The following is a 17,008-nucleotide window of genomic DNA, read 5'->3' on the forward strand; positions in this document are numbered from 1 at the left end:
TGGCTCCTTAATGAAAATGGCATAATAATTCATGATTATTCATAATAGCTTGCTACTGTATGTAATAAAAGTTGGACTTTTAGGGACTTTTGAAACATAAAAATACACATTTATTTTGGTTGGGGGACATATCCATCGTGACCATGGATATACTCTAGGAGTGTGAAAGGGATATTTTCTTTTAACATTCTTCTTCAGTAATGTGCTTGTAATGTGCAACTTTTTTTCTTTTTCTGGGAACCTTTTTCAGCTCTTATCCCCTCATCGGAGTGCGTGGAAAATGTGCAATGTTTCGTCGCATTCCTATCCGATCGACCTGAAAAACATCGAGCATCGAGGTCCGTCCCCTTAACAGGCCCCATTCACCAAAATAAAACAGTCGAGCAAAAAGGAACCTGTCACTCGTCGTTGATTTCAATAGATTATAGTGGCTTTACCAAAACAATAAATAAACTGTGCACGCTCAATACCAGCATTTAGATGGCTGTCCCCGGCGCGCCAGCGGCTGTCTAATTTGTCCCTCGTTCTAAAGGATATAGAAATCGACCCAGGTGGGCGAGAGCCAGCTGAAAAAGAAATACTCTATGTCAACTTCTCTTTTGTTTACCGTTGATGGAGTGAGAGGAGAAGAAATAAAAAAAGAAGCTCACACCCCAGCCCTCGCTCTGCTGCCCTCACCCTAAACTCAAGGCATTTCAGGAGGACAGGGAAAATACAGGGGCGTCAATTGGGTATGGCAGGGGTATGCAGCTGCCATACTATACCCATGTCTCTTTGTCTATCTGTGCTGGTTATTATGTTGTTAAATTACAGTCAAATAACTACAAATGCAAAATGTAACAAAATGTCACTTTAACTAGGCATTTTAATTATATTCTCCACACTTGTATTCTCCCCATCTTGACAAAATGGTATATTCCCAGGTTCCGCAGGTCAGCTGCACACGTGCAATGCATTATTGTTAATTGTGGCACGTTTACTAACGTGCCAAGTTTAGCTGCACTTGAACAACCGTTCCAGGCTGCCATATCCAGCCCAAGAAACCGTAAAAACCTGTGTAAAAAACTGACAAAACTCGTTTTTTTTTTCCAGACATTGGGAAAATAGCCGATCTACATGCTCACAACGCCTCGCAGTGCGAGGCGTTGTGAGCATGTAGATCTGCTATTTTCACAATAGAACCGTGTTATACAAAATGTAATGCCTCTTTTCCATGAGGACTCCCTCTCTTTGCCATACCCTAGCTTTTGCTGAACTGACGCCACTGAGAAAACACACCCCTTACTACCGCAGATACTAATCGGGATGAGAGGCCTGTAACGTCCCAGAGGGGGTTGGCATCGGGGGCAGCCGGGGGCAGCGTCTGGGGGTGGACGAGTTTGGCGCTCTTTGTTCCTGTCTGGGGGGGGAGTTGAAGCTTACAGCACTTGAGTGTGACAGGGAAGAGAGGGGGGGGGGGTGGGGGGGAACGATTGAGGCCGATTAGATACAGCTGTCACTCCCGGTCACCCTTCTTTACAGAGCAGGCAACAATGGCCGCCAGGCCCGGGGACGGATGGCTGGTTTGGCTGCGCGTTTGGATGGCAAATGCGTTGCATTTGGTGTCCATGGGGGGGACAGTGGTGTGGAGGAGATTCGGATGGCTCGTCATCAATGCCAATACGTCTTATTTCATCAGCGTACGGATGCAACTAACGGTCGCCGTTGGCGGAAATCTCTTATCTCTTCTAACCTTTCTGTGTTTTTACGTTAATTAACTACACAGCATCACACAAAAGCACCAGCAGGCCCCCGCTAGCTCGGCGCGAAGCGACGTGTTCCGAGATTGTCAATCTGCTACTTCAGCTGCTTTTGAATTAAAATCCTGAAAAGAAACGAAGATTACCGTACACCCGACATAGACGATTATATTTGAACGCGGCATCTGACTGCACACGTGACGAGCTGCGTGTGTTTGCCTGTCCAGTGAGTGGAGGGGTGTGTGTGTGAGTGTGTGTGTGTGTGTGTGTGTTTATGTATGTGTGGGGGCTGGGGTGGTGTGGTGGTGTAGTGGAGAGTCTAGGGGGGCAATGCGTGCGAGTGTGCGAGGGGGTAAATAGATGTCTGTTTTTCTGAATGTTTGTCTCCCCTTTGGGTCACAGGGCCTCCCCTGCCTGCATTAGCCCAGCAGTGAATGGCTGTATCAGACACGCTTTGTTGGCAAAGAGGAGGCCACTGGCTGAGGTGTCACAGCAAATGAGAGTGTAGCGCGCTGCACTCTGCCACCGCAGCCTTTTGTTGAAACAGTCGCAAGCCACAACACTGACCTGATCTGCCCTCACGCTAATACAAAAAACGGACCATATTATTGTCCAACGAATGCTAATTGTGACGCCTAATTATACCCGCATGAACCCGAGCACCCTGGGTCCATCATGGGCATGTCATAATCTAGTTCCCAGATGCCAATGTTGTTTAGATCAGGGTTCTTCAATGTTTTTCAGCCCAAGCACAAGACAGATGAAGCAGGGACCCTCACTACATACCATGCACTTTTTTTCATAGATTTCATAGATAAAGTAGCTTCATAGTGATACTGGCCGGGTTTCCCAAAGCGATTTTAGCCCATCGTAGCTCACGCATGGTCGTAGAGACCAAGCCCCGACCGTCATGTTCCCGGGTTTACATGGGTTCGGGCAGAGCGACTTATTTAGCCCCCTACAACTACACCATCATTCAGATTTCACAAACAAAGTGCTTAATTAAGTCTCACACCTGTCTAAATACGGTACGGCATTCTATAATTACCCGTATCCTCCGTGTCCTTTAATAAGAAGCCTTTTTATCCGATCGCTGTCTGTTTATCTCATTGGGGTTGGTGCGCATGGGGAACGCCAGGAAATGCATTTTTTTTGTTTTGTTTACTCTACGTTAATGTGTAGTAGTAACATGACCTTTGGCTTTGTAATTTGGTCTTTTTTTCCCCCTCTACACAAAACCTGGACACTCTCAGGGTTAAGGGGATCCTTGCAAATGAAACATTTGAGGACTCCTGATATGCCATATAGTAGGGCATTCACGAATAGTTTTAGTTTTTAGTATTCGAATTATTAGACCTCAAAGTATTCGAATAGTCGAATATTCGACAGGACTGGCCAAACTGTCAAATATTAAGTAAGCAAGAGGCGGACATTGTGAAAATAGCCAATCTACATGCTCACAACGCTTCGCAACGCGATGTTGTGAGCATGTAGATCGGCTATTTTCACAATATTATCTGCGGAACCGAGTGCTTGTCAGGGTGGGGGTCCCCAGTTCATATATGTTTATTTTAGGGGGCACGGCCTAAAAAGGTTTGAGAACCCCTGGTATAGAGCATTAACAAATTCATACACCAGGGGCATTGACAACTCATTCTTATGACTTCCTACTGTATCTAGCCAAGCTTTATAAACTAAAATAAAAAAATAAGCGAATATTCGACTTCGGTTTACAACGTTGAATAGTGACTTTGATATTCGAATATTCTAATATTTGGTGAATGAACTACCATACAGATATACTGTAGTGACATATTCAAAGAAAACCTGGAGAGTTGACATTCAGTAATATGATTAAGAACATTATAATGGTGTGTAAAACAATGTAATGGACAAGACTTTTCCATGGACACATTTGTCCGTGTACGGACATATTGACGACCCCTGGTTATGATGCTTTGGTTCATGTCTAGAGCTGTCCCGATTCCAAATTTAAATTGACGAATAATTGTCACACGATTAACGATTTAATTGTGTTTTTGGCATTGAAGACTGGAACATATGAATACTTTGTTTTACCATTTAGGCTTCATAATCACAAACTGCACAGGGCAGATTACTGACCTATTCAATAATTGTGTACTTTACATTTATTTTTGAAAATAGCAGAAATAGCTGATCTACAAGCTTACAACGCGTCACGAAAGCTATTTTTCAAATGTTTCAACATGCAAACGATTATGACGATTATCTCAAATAATTGCGATTAGACGATTATGTAATAATTAATAATATATTAATAATAATAATTGTGACATGCCTATTCAAGTCTTAACCCATTTCGGCCTAGAATTATTGAATGCTTTAACCAGTGAAAAATAGCAGATATACAAGCTCACAGCGCGGCACCGAGTGCCGCGCTGCGAGCTTGTAGATCTGATATTTTTTAAAAAAGTCATGAAAATGTGTGCAAATCTTTGAATATATGTATTTTCAAAGCGAACTCAAATTTTGCTTCTGGGTGGTCCCTGGAACTAAACATTTTGAGATGGGGGTCCGTGGCCAAATAAATATCATTTTGGGGGTCCTTCAAATGAAAAGGTTTGAGAACCACTGACATAGTAGTCTCTCAAGAACAGACTAACTGAGCTCCAGTTAAGTGAAAAGGACCTTTGATGGTTAGCCAGATAGCTGACATAAAAACATGGGTTTTTCAAAAAAATCTTAAAAGAATTCAAAAGAAACATATAGAATCGGGTCAAAATTCTAATATTCACGATTTTTCAAAAATAGCAGATCTACAAGCTCGCAGCGCGGCACTCGGTGCCGCGCTGTGAGCTTGTATATCTGCTATTTTTCAATAGTTAAAGCATAAAATAATGATACACAATATAGTGTACCCGTTCTAAATTAATTTCTGTTTGTCTGCCCTGACCTCATATACCACAGTGTCTAGTGCTGGATAAGTTTGTGGGCGTGCCCGACGAGGACAGCCTCACCTTCCTGGCCCTGGAGCTGCTGGAGGAGAGGAAGTTCTGGGCGGGCCTGGTGTTCGTGGACACCATTCACCCCTGGACCGCCAAGGTCCCCAAGTACGTCAAGTTCAAGATCCGCATGGACATCGACTCTGTGGAGCGCACCAACAAGATCAAAGACAGGTCAGGATCACTGTTGCCATGTTAGTTTGCGAGGTACCTTGTAGATTTTGATTATTGTTAGACAACATACATTCCAATCCAATCCAATCCACTTTATTTATATAGCACATTTTTAAAAACAGAGTTCACAAAGTGCTGTACAGAGAATCAAGGCTAAATACACTAAAGGCTAAGGTACAAAAAAAGCAACAAAAACATACAATGCAGTAAAAAGAGCAGTAGAAAACACAACACTGACAATAAAAGACGCAGCCACGTCAGACAGTGAAAATAATAAGCAAAACAAACCATATGAACTCTCAACTGGAATTAAAAGCCAGGGCGTACAGGCGTGTCTTCAGACGAGATTTAAAGATCTCGATGGTGGGGGCCAGTCTGACTTGGGAGGGGAGTGCGTTCCATAAAGTGGGACCTGTGACTGAAAAAGCTCGGTCGCCTCTGTTCTTTTTTGTTTTGCCCTTTGGGGGCTCCTGTTTCAACTGGCATTAACCACTTCAGCCCTATTTAAACCTTGGCTGTTTGAAAACAGCCGATCTAAAAGCATACAACGTGTCACATTTCGACATATTGTGAGCTTATACTGTAGATCTGCTATATTCAAATGATTTGTATACATTTTAGACATGATCACTTGTGAAACGAGACATTCTGCATATCAAGTACTGACTACTTTTGGTACTTTGAGTACATTTTGATAGCAATGTGTTCTTTTACTCAAGTAAATCTTTATTTCTGGACTTTTACTTACTATGAGGGCGGATTCTGCCAATGCATTTCAATGGGAATGGAGTGGTTTGCTGCCATAAGCTAATTTCTGAAGAATCCGCCCAGGGACATGCTGGGCCCCTGATTCAGCCCGGGAAAAAGAGTTGTAGAGGCCCTCATTGCACGCTATAGAGAGAGATCTCTCTCTATAGCGCTGCTGCTACTCAAAGATTTGCCATTTCAGATCATGACAAGTGACAAGCCAGCAGTGGGCCAATTACATGAGTTATATTTCGTTGTTGTCGGGTGGAAACCTTGTATGTCCAAAACCATTTTAAAAATGATTTAAACTAGTGAAAACAGCCGATCTACAAGTACACTGTGCTTGTAGATCTGCTGTTTTCACTACTTTTGTGCGACAGCCTTGTATGATGAAGCAGGGCTTTGCTTTGCTAAAAAAATTACAAATTTTAAACTTGGAGATACGAGGTTTCTGCCCGACAGTGACAATTTACTTTGCCGCCCAGCCACCAAAATGGAATGAAGGCCGACATTTTATTTACATTTCTTTCCTAATGGCCGGCCTGGTCCAGGCCGGGAATGAACCGGCCGTTCGGGAGTTGTCCCGCTTTTCCCAATGGCCAGCACGTCCCTGTTGATACTTTTACTTAAGTAAAACACTTGGATACTTTTTTCCACTACTAGTCGACTTTGGGCTTGTTTGGTAATCAAGGGTTGCATTATCTTTGGCCTTGTTTCTAATGGGTGGTTGCTAGTTTGGGATTGCTTCCTAATGTTGTTTAAAACAGTCGTCCTCAAACTTCTTCGTGTCAAGGACCCCCAAATTAATATCCATTTCGCCGCGCACGCCCATCTGAAAATGTTTTGTGCCAGGGAACCTCAGAAGAGGAATTTGGGGGTCCTTAACACGAAAAAAAAGTTTGAGAACCACGTGAGTTATGGGACGTGGTTAAGTATCAGCTGTAGCAGACTCAGGAGTCATGATGACCTGTGGTGTTCTTCCTCTCAGGTACTGGGACCCCGGCCCCAGGGCTGACCCCATGGATGACCTGCGCTACGTGTGGGGGGGCTTCGCCTACCTCCAGGACATGATGGAGCACGGCATCCTCAAGACGCTGACGGGCAAGGAGTGGCCGCTGGGCGTCTACCTGCAGCAGATGCCCTACCCCTGCTATGTGGATGACCTGTGAGAGACATACGCACGCATGCATACACGCACACACGCATGCACTCCCTACCTAATAATTCAAATCCCCCTTTTTTGCCTCTAAGATTTAACCTTTTTTCGGGTTGCTTAGTTTTTGGACGTTTTTAAAACTTTTTTCCCCCTAATAAAGCTGTTTTTTATTTTGTAAAGCGACTAAAACAAATTGCTCATGGAAGCTCACCAAGCATTGTGTGCTTGTAGATTGCCTATTTCAGAGAATGTGTATTTTCGTATTTACTAATAAGCAGTTTTGTCTGTTCGTTGTATAATTATATAAAAGTTACATTATTATTTTTTTAATATATATTGTTGTATATATTGTATATTTGCGTATACTGTATTTTTATTCTTTTGTTCTCAAACAGAAACCTTTTTCAAAATATTGGTCAACACATTGGTAGTCAATATTCTAGGACTCTCCAAAATCTGAAATCCGAAGAAGACAGGGAGTCCTGGGATGATCCCAGTTCTTTATGTCGTCGTTGTTGGGCAGAAACCTTGTATCAAAACTAGTGAAAATCGCGTTGTGTGTGCTTGTAGATCGGCTATTTTCACTATTTTAAATAGTTTATAGAAATGACACATACAAAAGCAGTGTTGATTTAGTCGACTAAAACTCTGACGACTGCGTTTTTGTCGACTGCGTTTTTTTTCATTGACGAAAACTAAATAAAAACTAAATAAAAACTAAGCTGTGATGACTAAAACTAAGACTAAATATATTGACAATTTCGTCAACAAAATAAAAACTAGACTAAAATATTAGGGAGGGACTGGTGGAGAATAGAGTCATTTTATGTTTGGTTGCTCTCAGGTGTTGTGTGCTGAAAATAGCATATCTACAAGCTCACAACGCGACGCGTTGTGAGCCAAGTGTAAAATCTGTCATTACGATGCCATCAAGGCCTGCCAAAATACATTTCAGTTGACTAAATCAACTGTAGATTTAGTCGCCTAAAATCTCATGATATTTAGTCGACTAAAATTAGACTAAAACTAAAACTTTTCAGGGTGACTAATTATGACTAAAACTAAATGACATTTTATTCAAAAGACTATAACTAAAACTAAATCAAAATTTGCTGTCAAAAACAACACTGTACAAAAGGAACGGTGTTGAACATAACCGGTTTCCACCCGACAACAGCGATGTCTCTCTGCTTCTTTCTCTCTCTCTCTGCCAGCTTCATGCTGACCCTGAACCGCTGCTTCCCCATCTTCATGGTGCTGGCCTGGGTCTACTCCGTGTCCATGACGGTCAAGAGCATCGTGCTGGAGAAGGAGCTGCGGCTGAGGGAGAGCCTCAAGGCCATGGGCGTCACCAACGGGGTCATCTGGACCACCTGGTTCATCGACAGCTTCCTCATGATGGCCATCAGCACGGCGCTCCTCACCGTCATCATCATGGTACTGTTAAACTAAACGATTTACCTGGAAAATACGTGCTTCTGCTAGACCAGAGCAGAGATTTTTTTTTCTTCTTTTTTTTCTTTAATTTAAAAAAAAAATGTAATTTGTCTAACAGTTCAGCTGCCGTTGACGATCCTCACCGGCATTTAAAGGGTTAAAATCATGGTGCCGTTGACGACGCTCACCGTCAATCTTACTGTAAATACAGTAAATATATTATGACTTACTGTACGGCTCCGTGGTCCACTGTGCATCGGTAAATCCCGCGACTTGTTTACAACGCACGTTGGGCGTGCACGCGAAGTGAAGCTCCGCCATAGTAAATCCATTGAGAGGCCCATAAAGACTCGGCTGGGCCCAGCCATGTTTCTTTTCTGGACCCACACTGTCATGTGACTATGACGTAAACGTTGCAGTCAAGTGATAATCCAAAAAAACAAAAACAACCCCGCCCGGCCCTTCAAAATAATAGCGGCGGCCTACGGAGGAAGCGGCGCGGCACCAAGGCACCAAGCATCCCTTCAAAATAAGAGGCAGTAGAAGTGTTAATATATAGCCCACTGAGCATTTTGAGGTTTATTAGTTGCCTAATAGTGGTGTTTTTATCTTCTACACCACACGTTGAAAATCAGTGTTGTAAAGGTCTAGATTTGACATTTTTTGCTAGTTGTTTAGTCAGCTATATTTACACGGGTTGCTACACTAGACCACTATTAGTCGGATACAAAAAGTCTACATTTCGCCGTTAGCGGCCGTCGAAAGTAGTGAAAAGTAGGGCGACGGTGAGATTTGATCTAGTGATCTCTGGCACTCAAGTCGGCGACGCTATCCACTCGGCCATCAATGCAGATACAATAGTATAGACTTTCTGGCCATATTAAAAGGTGACATTGCCCACCTGTGTTCATTTTAGGGTAGTGCGCATTGTTGAGGAAACTAAATGTATTGGGCGCCTAATAAGCCTATAGCGATTACAATTATTTTGTTTAATCAATACGTATTGAATGATGTGGCGGGGGCGGCGCCGCGGCTGTGTTTGACTGAGTGTGTTGCTGTCAGAAATGTAATTCAGAGTAGCATGCTGTCTGGACGTTTCCACTTTACAGTGACTACACACAATCACGGTAATTAATTAACACTCTACCGGCTTACCGCGCCTTAGTACCAAGGATAACTTTTACATGGTCTAAAGATAGTCGTTGAAATGCTGTATTTAAAACGACTACACCCAGACCGTCCAGACGTATACCTTATAGTGATGAATGGCTATTAAAATAATTTTACACCAATATTTGGCTATCAGTTCTGCAACGTGCAGTTGTTTTTTAAATAAATATTTATTAAAACAGGGATTAACTTCAATTGTCTAAATTCTGTCTAAATATAAACGTAGATACGCCGACTATACTTAGTCGGCTAAATCTCGGCTAGATCTAAACTATACTCAATAATGATCAACGGATTGTCATGATGTGAGACCAGAGAGGGTAGGATCCAAATGCAGGACGACGGTCAGGTACAGGTTCAGAAGTGTTTATTAACACAAAACAAGATACACGAAGAGCACCAAAGAAAAGGTGCCAAACACTAGCAACAGGAAATAACACTAGGTCTAGGTACATACAATAAATCACGAGGAGCTGACAAAACACAGTGACTTACATTTATAATCCGACAAGGGAACTGACCAAACAGGGGAGTATATATAGACTCAGGGTAACAGGACACAGGTGAGACTAACTGACAATCAACACAGGGATAGGCTATAGGACTGAGGGACACGGGTGCAAAACAAGGGCCAATCATTGGTGAGACAAGACAGGTAACAAGAGCAACACAGGAAATTAGAAACACATACTACACAATAAGATATAGAAGTGTAAAGCAAAACCCACTAAGCTGGAAGTCGACATCACTTTTAGAATAAAACATCACTGAAAAGGAAAGCACTAAGCTGAAAGCCATAATGGCTCCGATCATCATATGTATGCAAAGGAAACATAATCATTACAACACTGTAAGAAAACCAACTAGAACATGATAAATGCAAGAAAACATAACAGAGACAGAGCACGTCACGGACCGTGACACGGATATTATAATTATGTTAGTCCAATATTAGGAGATCAGTTAAGCACCTTACTGTTGTTTTTTTAATAAATAGTTATCGAATTATGGAATAAATTGCAAAGTATATTTTCGGTGTGAATATAACCGGATTCTAGCTGGTTGAAATGATGGCTAAAAAATAACTAGTCGTGTAATATCTGACTATTGCTCAGTGGGAGGCTATATATTAAAAAAAAGTAGTAGCATGCTGTCTGGACGTTTCCACTTTACAGTGACTACACACAATCACGGTAATTAATTAACACTCTACCGGCTTACCGCGCCTTAGTACCAAGGATAACTTTTACATGGTCTAAAGATAGTCGTTGAAATGCTGTATTTAAAACGACTACACCCAGACCGTCCAGACGTATACCTTATAGTGATGAATGGCTATTAAAATAATTTTACACCAATATTTGGCTATCAGTTCTGCAACGTGCAGTTGTTTTTTAAATAAATATTTATTAAAACAGGGATTAACTTCAATTGTCTAAATTCTGTCTAAATATAAACGTAGATACGCCGACTATACTTAGTCGGCTAAATCTCGGCTAGATCTAAACTATACTCAATAATGATCAACGGATTGTCATGATGTGAGACCAGAGAGGGTAGGATCCAAATGCAGGACGACGGTCAGGTACAGGTTCAGAAGTGTTTATTAACACAAAACAAGATACACGAAGAGCACCAAAGAAAAGGTGCCAAACACTAGCAACAGGAAATAACACTAGGTCTAGGTACATACAATAAATCACGAGGAGCTGACAAAACACAGTGACTTACATTTATAATCCGACAAGGGAACTGACCAAACAGGGGAGTATATATAGACTCAGGGTAACAGGACACAGGTGAGACTAACTGACAATCAACACAGGGATAGGCTATAGGACTGAGGGACACGGGTGCAAAACAAGGGCCAATCATTGGTGAGACAAGACAGGTAACAAGAGCAACACAGGAAATTAGAAACACATACTACACAATAAGATATAGAAGTGTAAAGCAAAACCCACTAAGCTGGAAGTCGACATCACTTTTAGAATAAAACATCACTGAAAAGGAAAGCACTAAGCTGAAAGCCATAATGGCTCCGATCATCATATGTATGCAAAGGAAACATAATCATTACAACACTGTAAGAAAACCAACTAGAACATGATAAATGCAAGAAAACATAACAGAGACAGAGCACGTCACGGACCGTGACACGGATATTATAATTATGTTAGTCCAATATTAGGAGATCAGTTAAGCACCTTACTGTTGTTTTTTTAATAAATAGTTATCGAATTATGGAATAAATTGCAAAGTATATTTTCGGTGTGAATATAACCGGATTCTAGCTGGTTGAAATGATGGCTAAAAAATAACTAGTCGTGTAATATCTGACTATTGCTCAGTGGGAGGCTATATATTAAAAAAAATGATTCTTTCTCTCTACGACCACTTGTTCATGCATCTTTAAAATAAAAGCATGAATATACCAGTAAGACTCCCTAATCGGGAGATAAGCGACCGTCAGGTCGCAGCGTGATTTTAGGGCAAAATGTGTAGAGCAGTGTCCAAAAATGTGTTTGAAAAAATTGGCCAGATGGTGGCGCTATATGGGACAGATCCATGTTGATGACATGAGTGTAGACATACTATGTACCGATTTGCATGATTTTACGCCAAAATCTGTAGGAGCAGTGTCCAAAAATGTTTTTTGAAAAAAATGGGACAGATTCATGTTGATGGCTCTCTTGGCACCGCAGAGGCGTGGGTACCGGCCCCGGCTCTCCCGGTCGCTCCTAGCCCAAGTTACAGCATTTTATGTGCGCTGCAGTGGCGGGGGTCCTCCACTAGGGGCATCCATGCTGGAGCACCAGGAGTCGGTGGTCCCTGGGAATTCCCCGTGAACAGCCCCGTTTGGGTGGTCATTTGGTCATTTTTGCACTTTTTGGTGGCGGCAGAAGGGGGTCCCTGGGGGTCCCTGGAGCTCGGGGGGGTCCCTGGTGGGGTGGAGGTTGTGGTTTGGCAGGCAAGGAGTGTGTGTGCAAAGTTTGGCATGGATTGTGGCAACGGTGGCGGAGATATGAGTTGGGGAAAAGTGTGACACGACGGACAGACTGACTGACAGACAGCCGGTGGAGGTTTTGGTAGTAACTGCGACCTGACGGTCGCAATTATAACAATCTATTATTTCAATAGCTTAGTATTGAATGCACAGTAACATGGTATGTTTATACACATGAAACACAATTTTATACATACATATACTATATTATGTTGTACCCCCACCCCCACCCTATGAGTTAGGGGGTCCCTGCTCCATCTCCCCATCAGTTTGGGGGTCCCTGGCCTGAAAACGTTGAAGACCCCTGTGCTAGATGATTGCATTTAATGATTTTTGTTGTGTTTCTGTCTTCGGAACATTATGAATAAGAAAACAATTTCTGTTTGGCTTTTAGGCGTCGTAAAGAGAATGTTTAAAGACAGATATGACACAACTTACCTATTGCAAGGGGACAGTGGTTTCATGCCGGCCTGTCCAGCTTCCCCCCTTATTAATCATGGCGTGACAATGACTCACTGACTCAGGGACGTGCTGGCCATTGGGAAAAGCGGGACAACTCCCGAACGGCCGGTTCATTCCCGGCCGGTCCAGGCCGCGCCATTAGGAAAAAAATAAAAATAGAATGTCGGCCTTCGTTCCATTTTGGGGGCTGGGCGGCCAACAAAGTAAATCGTCACTGTCGGGCAGAAACCTTGTATCTCCAAGTTTCAAATTTGTAATTTTTTTCGCAAAGCAAAGCCCTGCTTCATCATACAAGGCCGTTGCACAAAAGTAGTGAAAACAGCAGATCTACAAGCACACAATGTGTGCTTGTAGATCGGCTGTTTTCACTAGTTTAAATCATTTTTAAAATGATAAATACAAAACAAACGGTTTTGGACCCGACAAGGTTTCCACCCGACAACAACGAAATATAACTCATGTAATTGGCCCACTGGCTTGTCACTTGTCATGATCTGAAATGGCAAATCTTTGAGTAGTGCGGGCCTCTCCAACTCTTTTTCCCGGGCTGAATCAGGGGCCCAGCACGTCCCTGCACTGACTGTATACGTTAGAAAAACATTAATGAAGTGACTGTAAATAACATGACATCATGGGAACAGTTTCAACTTACAGAACTGGCACTGCACTGGGCAAATGATTAACGTGGAACGATGGTCATTCTTCCCACTCTCTCAGCCTCTAACTGTCAGTGTTGCTGAGCTAATCATTTAGCTCATGTTTGGTTTGGGCGTGCTGCTGTTGTGGCATCTAGTGGAAGTTCTTTGACTAGCACTTGTCTGGGACGCTGTTGTGGCCCCTTTTCCACCAGGGTTGAACCGGCTCAGTTCTTTTTTTTTTTTCTTTTCTAATTTTGAACCAGTTCAGGGTTCAGAACCATAGAGTTATAAGAAGAATAGAGAGGACACCAGATATCCCCGCCCGTCCACTTGTATTGAGTTGCTCACCCAGCGCATGAAGCCAAATTTCAACCCCTTCTTCCGGGTTTGAAATGTGACATAGTGGGGCCTATGTGACGCGTTTTGCGTCATCGTTTGTGTTCATGGACGCGCTGTCAATACAAAGAAGCCTAGATGCGCGTTCATGTTTCTGGCCCCAACCGTTAAAAAGCTGCAGTACCTCGAACGGACACCATGTCAATTTGGCTTCAGGCCTCCCCCTGGTGTCTGGGGGCTTGTTCAGAAACCTAAAAATTGGTTCGTAACTGGAAGCCAAAAATGTCTGCCGCGGTTCCGTGAAAGGACTGAGGTTCCAAGAATGAACGGAAACGGTTTGAGAACCAAAGTTCCTTTGGTGAAAAAGGGTCCTCTGAGATTCGTTGGTTCTCCTAATAACCAGTACATATCTCCTAATAACCAGGGACATATCCCACCCGTCTCTGTCGGGTGGGATTGGTCCGAAACTGTTACTTTTCAGGATTCAAATTCAAAAATAGCAAGAGTAAAGTTCTTTGCACACTGCTGGGTTTTTCGTTGCGAAATGCGTTTTTCAGGGCAAGGAGAGAGAGAGAGAGAGAGAGAGAGAGAGAGAGAGAGAGAGAGAGAGAGCAAGGGACCGAGTGGTGTGCGAAACGGGCGGCAGTGTGCAAACGTGACTGACATAACGTGAGGTTGATTTTTTTTATTTGCACGCTCCAAAATTCACTCCGATATTCGGCCCGAAAAACGCAGCAGTGTGCAAAGACCTTACAGATCTGCAGTGTTTCGAGCTTGTGGATCTGCTACTTTTGATGCTTTTCTGTCGTATGATCAAGTAGGGCGTTAATTTACAAAAAAAACTATAATAATAATAAGTTCGAATATGTAAATAAGAGGTTTCTGCCCGACAGCAACGATCAGCAATATGTTAGCAATACCTTCAATATTGTCGACCGGGAACTGCCCGCTACTCCCCTACAATCGAGCAGATCCCATGGACCAGATAAGATCGTTTGTAAGCAAACAAACACGTTTGGGGGTATTTCCAACGATGGGCTTTTCCCTTTTCCCACTTTAAAGTCTTTAACCTGACTTGCGTCAGATGTTGGCAGTAGTGCGTTGGCTACCGCTCTACTTTACCATCTGAGCTCTCTCGGTGGGAGTTGATAACGCTCGTAAAGTCCCGGGCCGGACCAATCAGCGGCAGCTACGGGCGGGCTCTGAGCGGCTCTGAGCCAATAGAGTCTGATTGCAGACCACGTGGAAACCCAGGAGGCGGATTCTGGGTGGAACGTCACGCAGACAGGCCAATATGAGTGGTTGGAGTTGGCACTCCCAGACTGTGATAGACAGACGGCCCCATCCAATCACCTGCTAAGAATTTCAAAAAAATGGCCCGCCCCTTACATCGAGTCTGCCGGAGCAATCCCAGATGGATAGTAAGCAGGCATACGCACTGCTGCTATCATCTGGCGCAAGTCAGGTTATAAAGTCTTATCACACGCACGAATGCGCATGCCCACACATTCACACACACGTGTGCACACACGCACACAAACACACAATGTGGTAGCCTGGGACGGCTTACAATTTCGGGCTTTTGATCCGGTCGGGAGCAGATGGCGTCCTACGTCATTTTGTAGTAAAAACGGACTACACTTTGGCAGGAAACACCAAACCGGAAACAGTTTTAACTCCTACTTGCGCATGCGCTAACTACTTGCGCATGTGCTAACTGGGTTGAAACTGTTTCCGTTTTGGTGTTTCCTGCCAAAGTGTAGTCCGTTTTGAATACAAAATGACGTAGGATGGCATCCGGTCTTGACCGGATCAAACAACCCGTTTAGTAAACGAAGACCAGGCTTTCTGGTGACGCGAGGTTAACAATGTGGAGACAGAGATGGCTGCATTTATGATAACTATATACCGGTAACCATAAAAAAAAAAACATTTGATCTACTGCAGACAATATGGATACATTTCCAACCCACCGTCAATTAAGAAAACGTTTTTCTTAAGTATTTGATAAAAAAAAAGAAAAAAAAAGAAAAATCAAATAATTTACATAAATAAATAGAAAAAAAAATGTTTAAGAAGTTGTGAAAATAGCAGATCTACAAGCTCACAACGCAAGTGAAAAGCAAATTATCTGTACGGCAATTAATCCTCAAGTAAAACGTCATCATCGTGACAGCCCTAGAACTTGACTAAACACATATAGCCTGTACTTAATAGGCTATATGCACAGCAGCCATTTTGGAGAGAAGTTGGGTCTCTTCTCACTTCCTTCACAGGTGTTACCAATGATACTAATGAAGGCTCTGTTCCATTTCATGTAGCACAGTGGTTCTCAAACCTTTTATTTCAAGGACCCCAATAACTCTGAGAACATACAAATGGAACCAAATGGACCCTTACGGGTCCATTTGGTTCCATTTGTATGCTCTCAGAGTTACACACCTTTTAAGGGGTCATTTGGAACCCCCAACTGGACCACACTTTCAAACAGTGTTTCCAGTGAGCCAACATGAACAGTATCAGCAACCTCACTCTGTTTGACCGGAATGGAACAGAGCCTTCATTAGTATCATTGGTAACACCTGTGAAGGAAGTGAGAAGCGACCCAACTTCTCTCCAAAATGGCTGCTTTGCATAGAGCCTATTAAAGCTCCACCGTGCTGTCCCCCCCACACCACAGGCAGGGGGCGTGCTGAACTACAGCGACCCGCTGATCCTCTTCCTGTTCCTGCTGAGCTTCACGGTGGCCACCATCGCGCAGTGCTTCCTGCTGAGCGTCTTCTTCAACCGGGCAAACCTGGCGGCCGCCTGCTGCGGCATCGTCTACTTCACCCTCTACCTGCCGCACCTGCTCTGCTTCGCCTGGCAGGAGCACGTCACCAAGGACATGAAGATCCTGCTGGTGAGGAGGTGCATCAGGGGCGTCAATTGGGTATGGCAGGGGTATGCAGCTGCCATACCCTGGGTCCAGGGGGGGGGACATAAAAGTTACCTTTAAATATAAATCCATGAATGTCTCTTTGTCTATCTGTGCTGGTTATTATGTTGTTAAATTACAGTAAAATAACTACAAATGCAACATTTAACAAAATGGTCACTTTCTTTAACAAGGTATTATAATTATATTCTCCACACTTTTATTCTCCCCATCATGGTAT

The 17,008-nt window shown here is 43.2% G+C and overlaps 1 protein-coding gene across 1 annotated transcript in view; it reads left to right on the plus strand.

The window, feature by feature from the left end:
• LOC308306603 (retinal-specific phospholipid-transporting ATPase ABCA4-like) overlaps positions 1–17,008 on the plus strand; it is a gene marked incomplete at both ends in the record, with an annotated part of 121,522 nt that overhangs the window by 45,656 nt on the left and 58,858 nt on the right. The window contains 4 exons of the mRNA XM_080751642.1: positions 4,689–4,897; positions 6,633–6,809; positions 8,015–8,237; positions 16,531–16,752. Of these exons, the coding sequence (XP_080607768.1) occupies positions 4,689–4,897; positions 6,633–6,809; positions 8,015–8,237; positions 16,531–16,752 (831 nt within the window). The remainder of the gene's footprint in view (positions 1–4,688; positions 4,898–6,632; positions 6,810–8,014; positions 8,238–16,530; positions 16,753–17,008) is intronic.

The sequence above is a fragment of the Nannobrachium achirus genome, assembly GCF_963921795.1.
Source record: "Nannobrachium achirus genome assembly, chromosome: 21".
In the NCBI taxonomy this organism is placed as follows: domain Eukaryota; kingdom Metazoa; phylum Chordata; class Actinopteri; order Myctophiformes; family Myctophidae; genus Nannobrachium; species Nannobrachium achirus.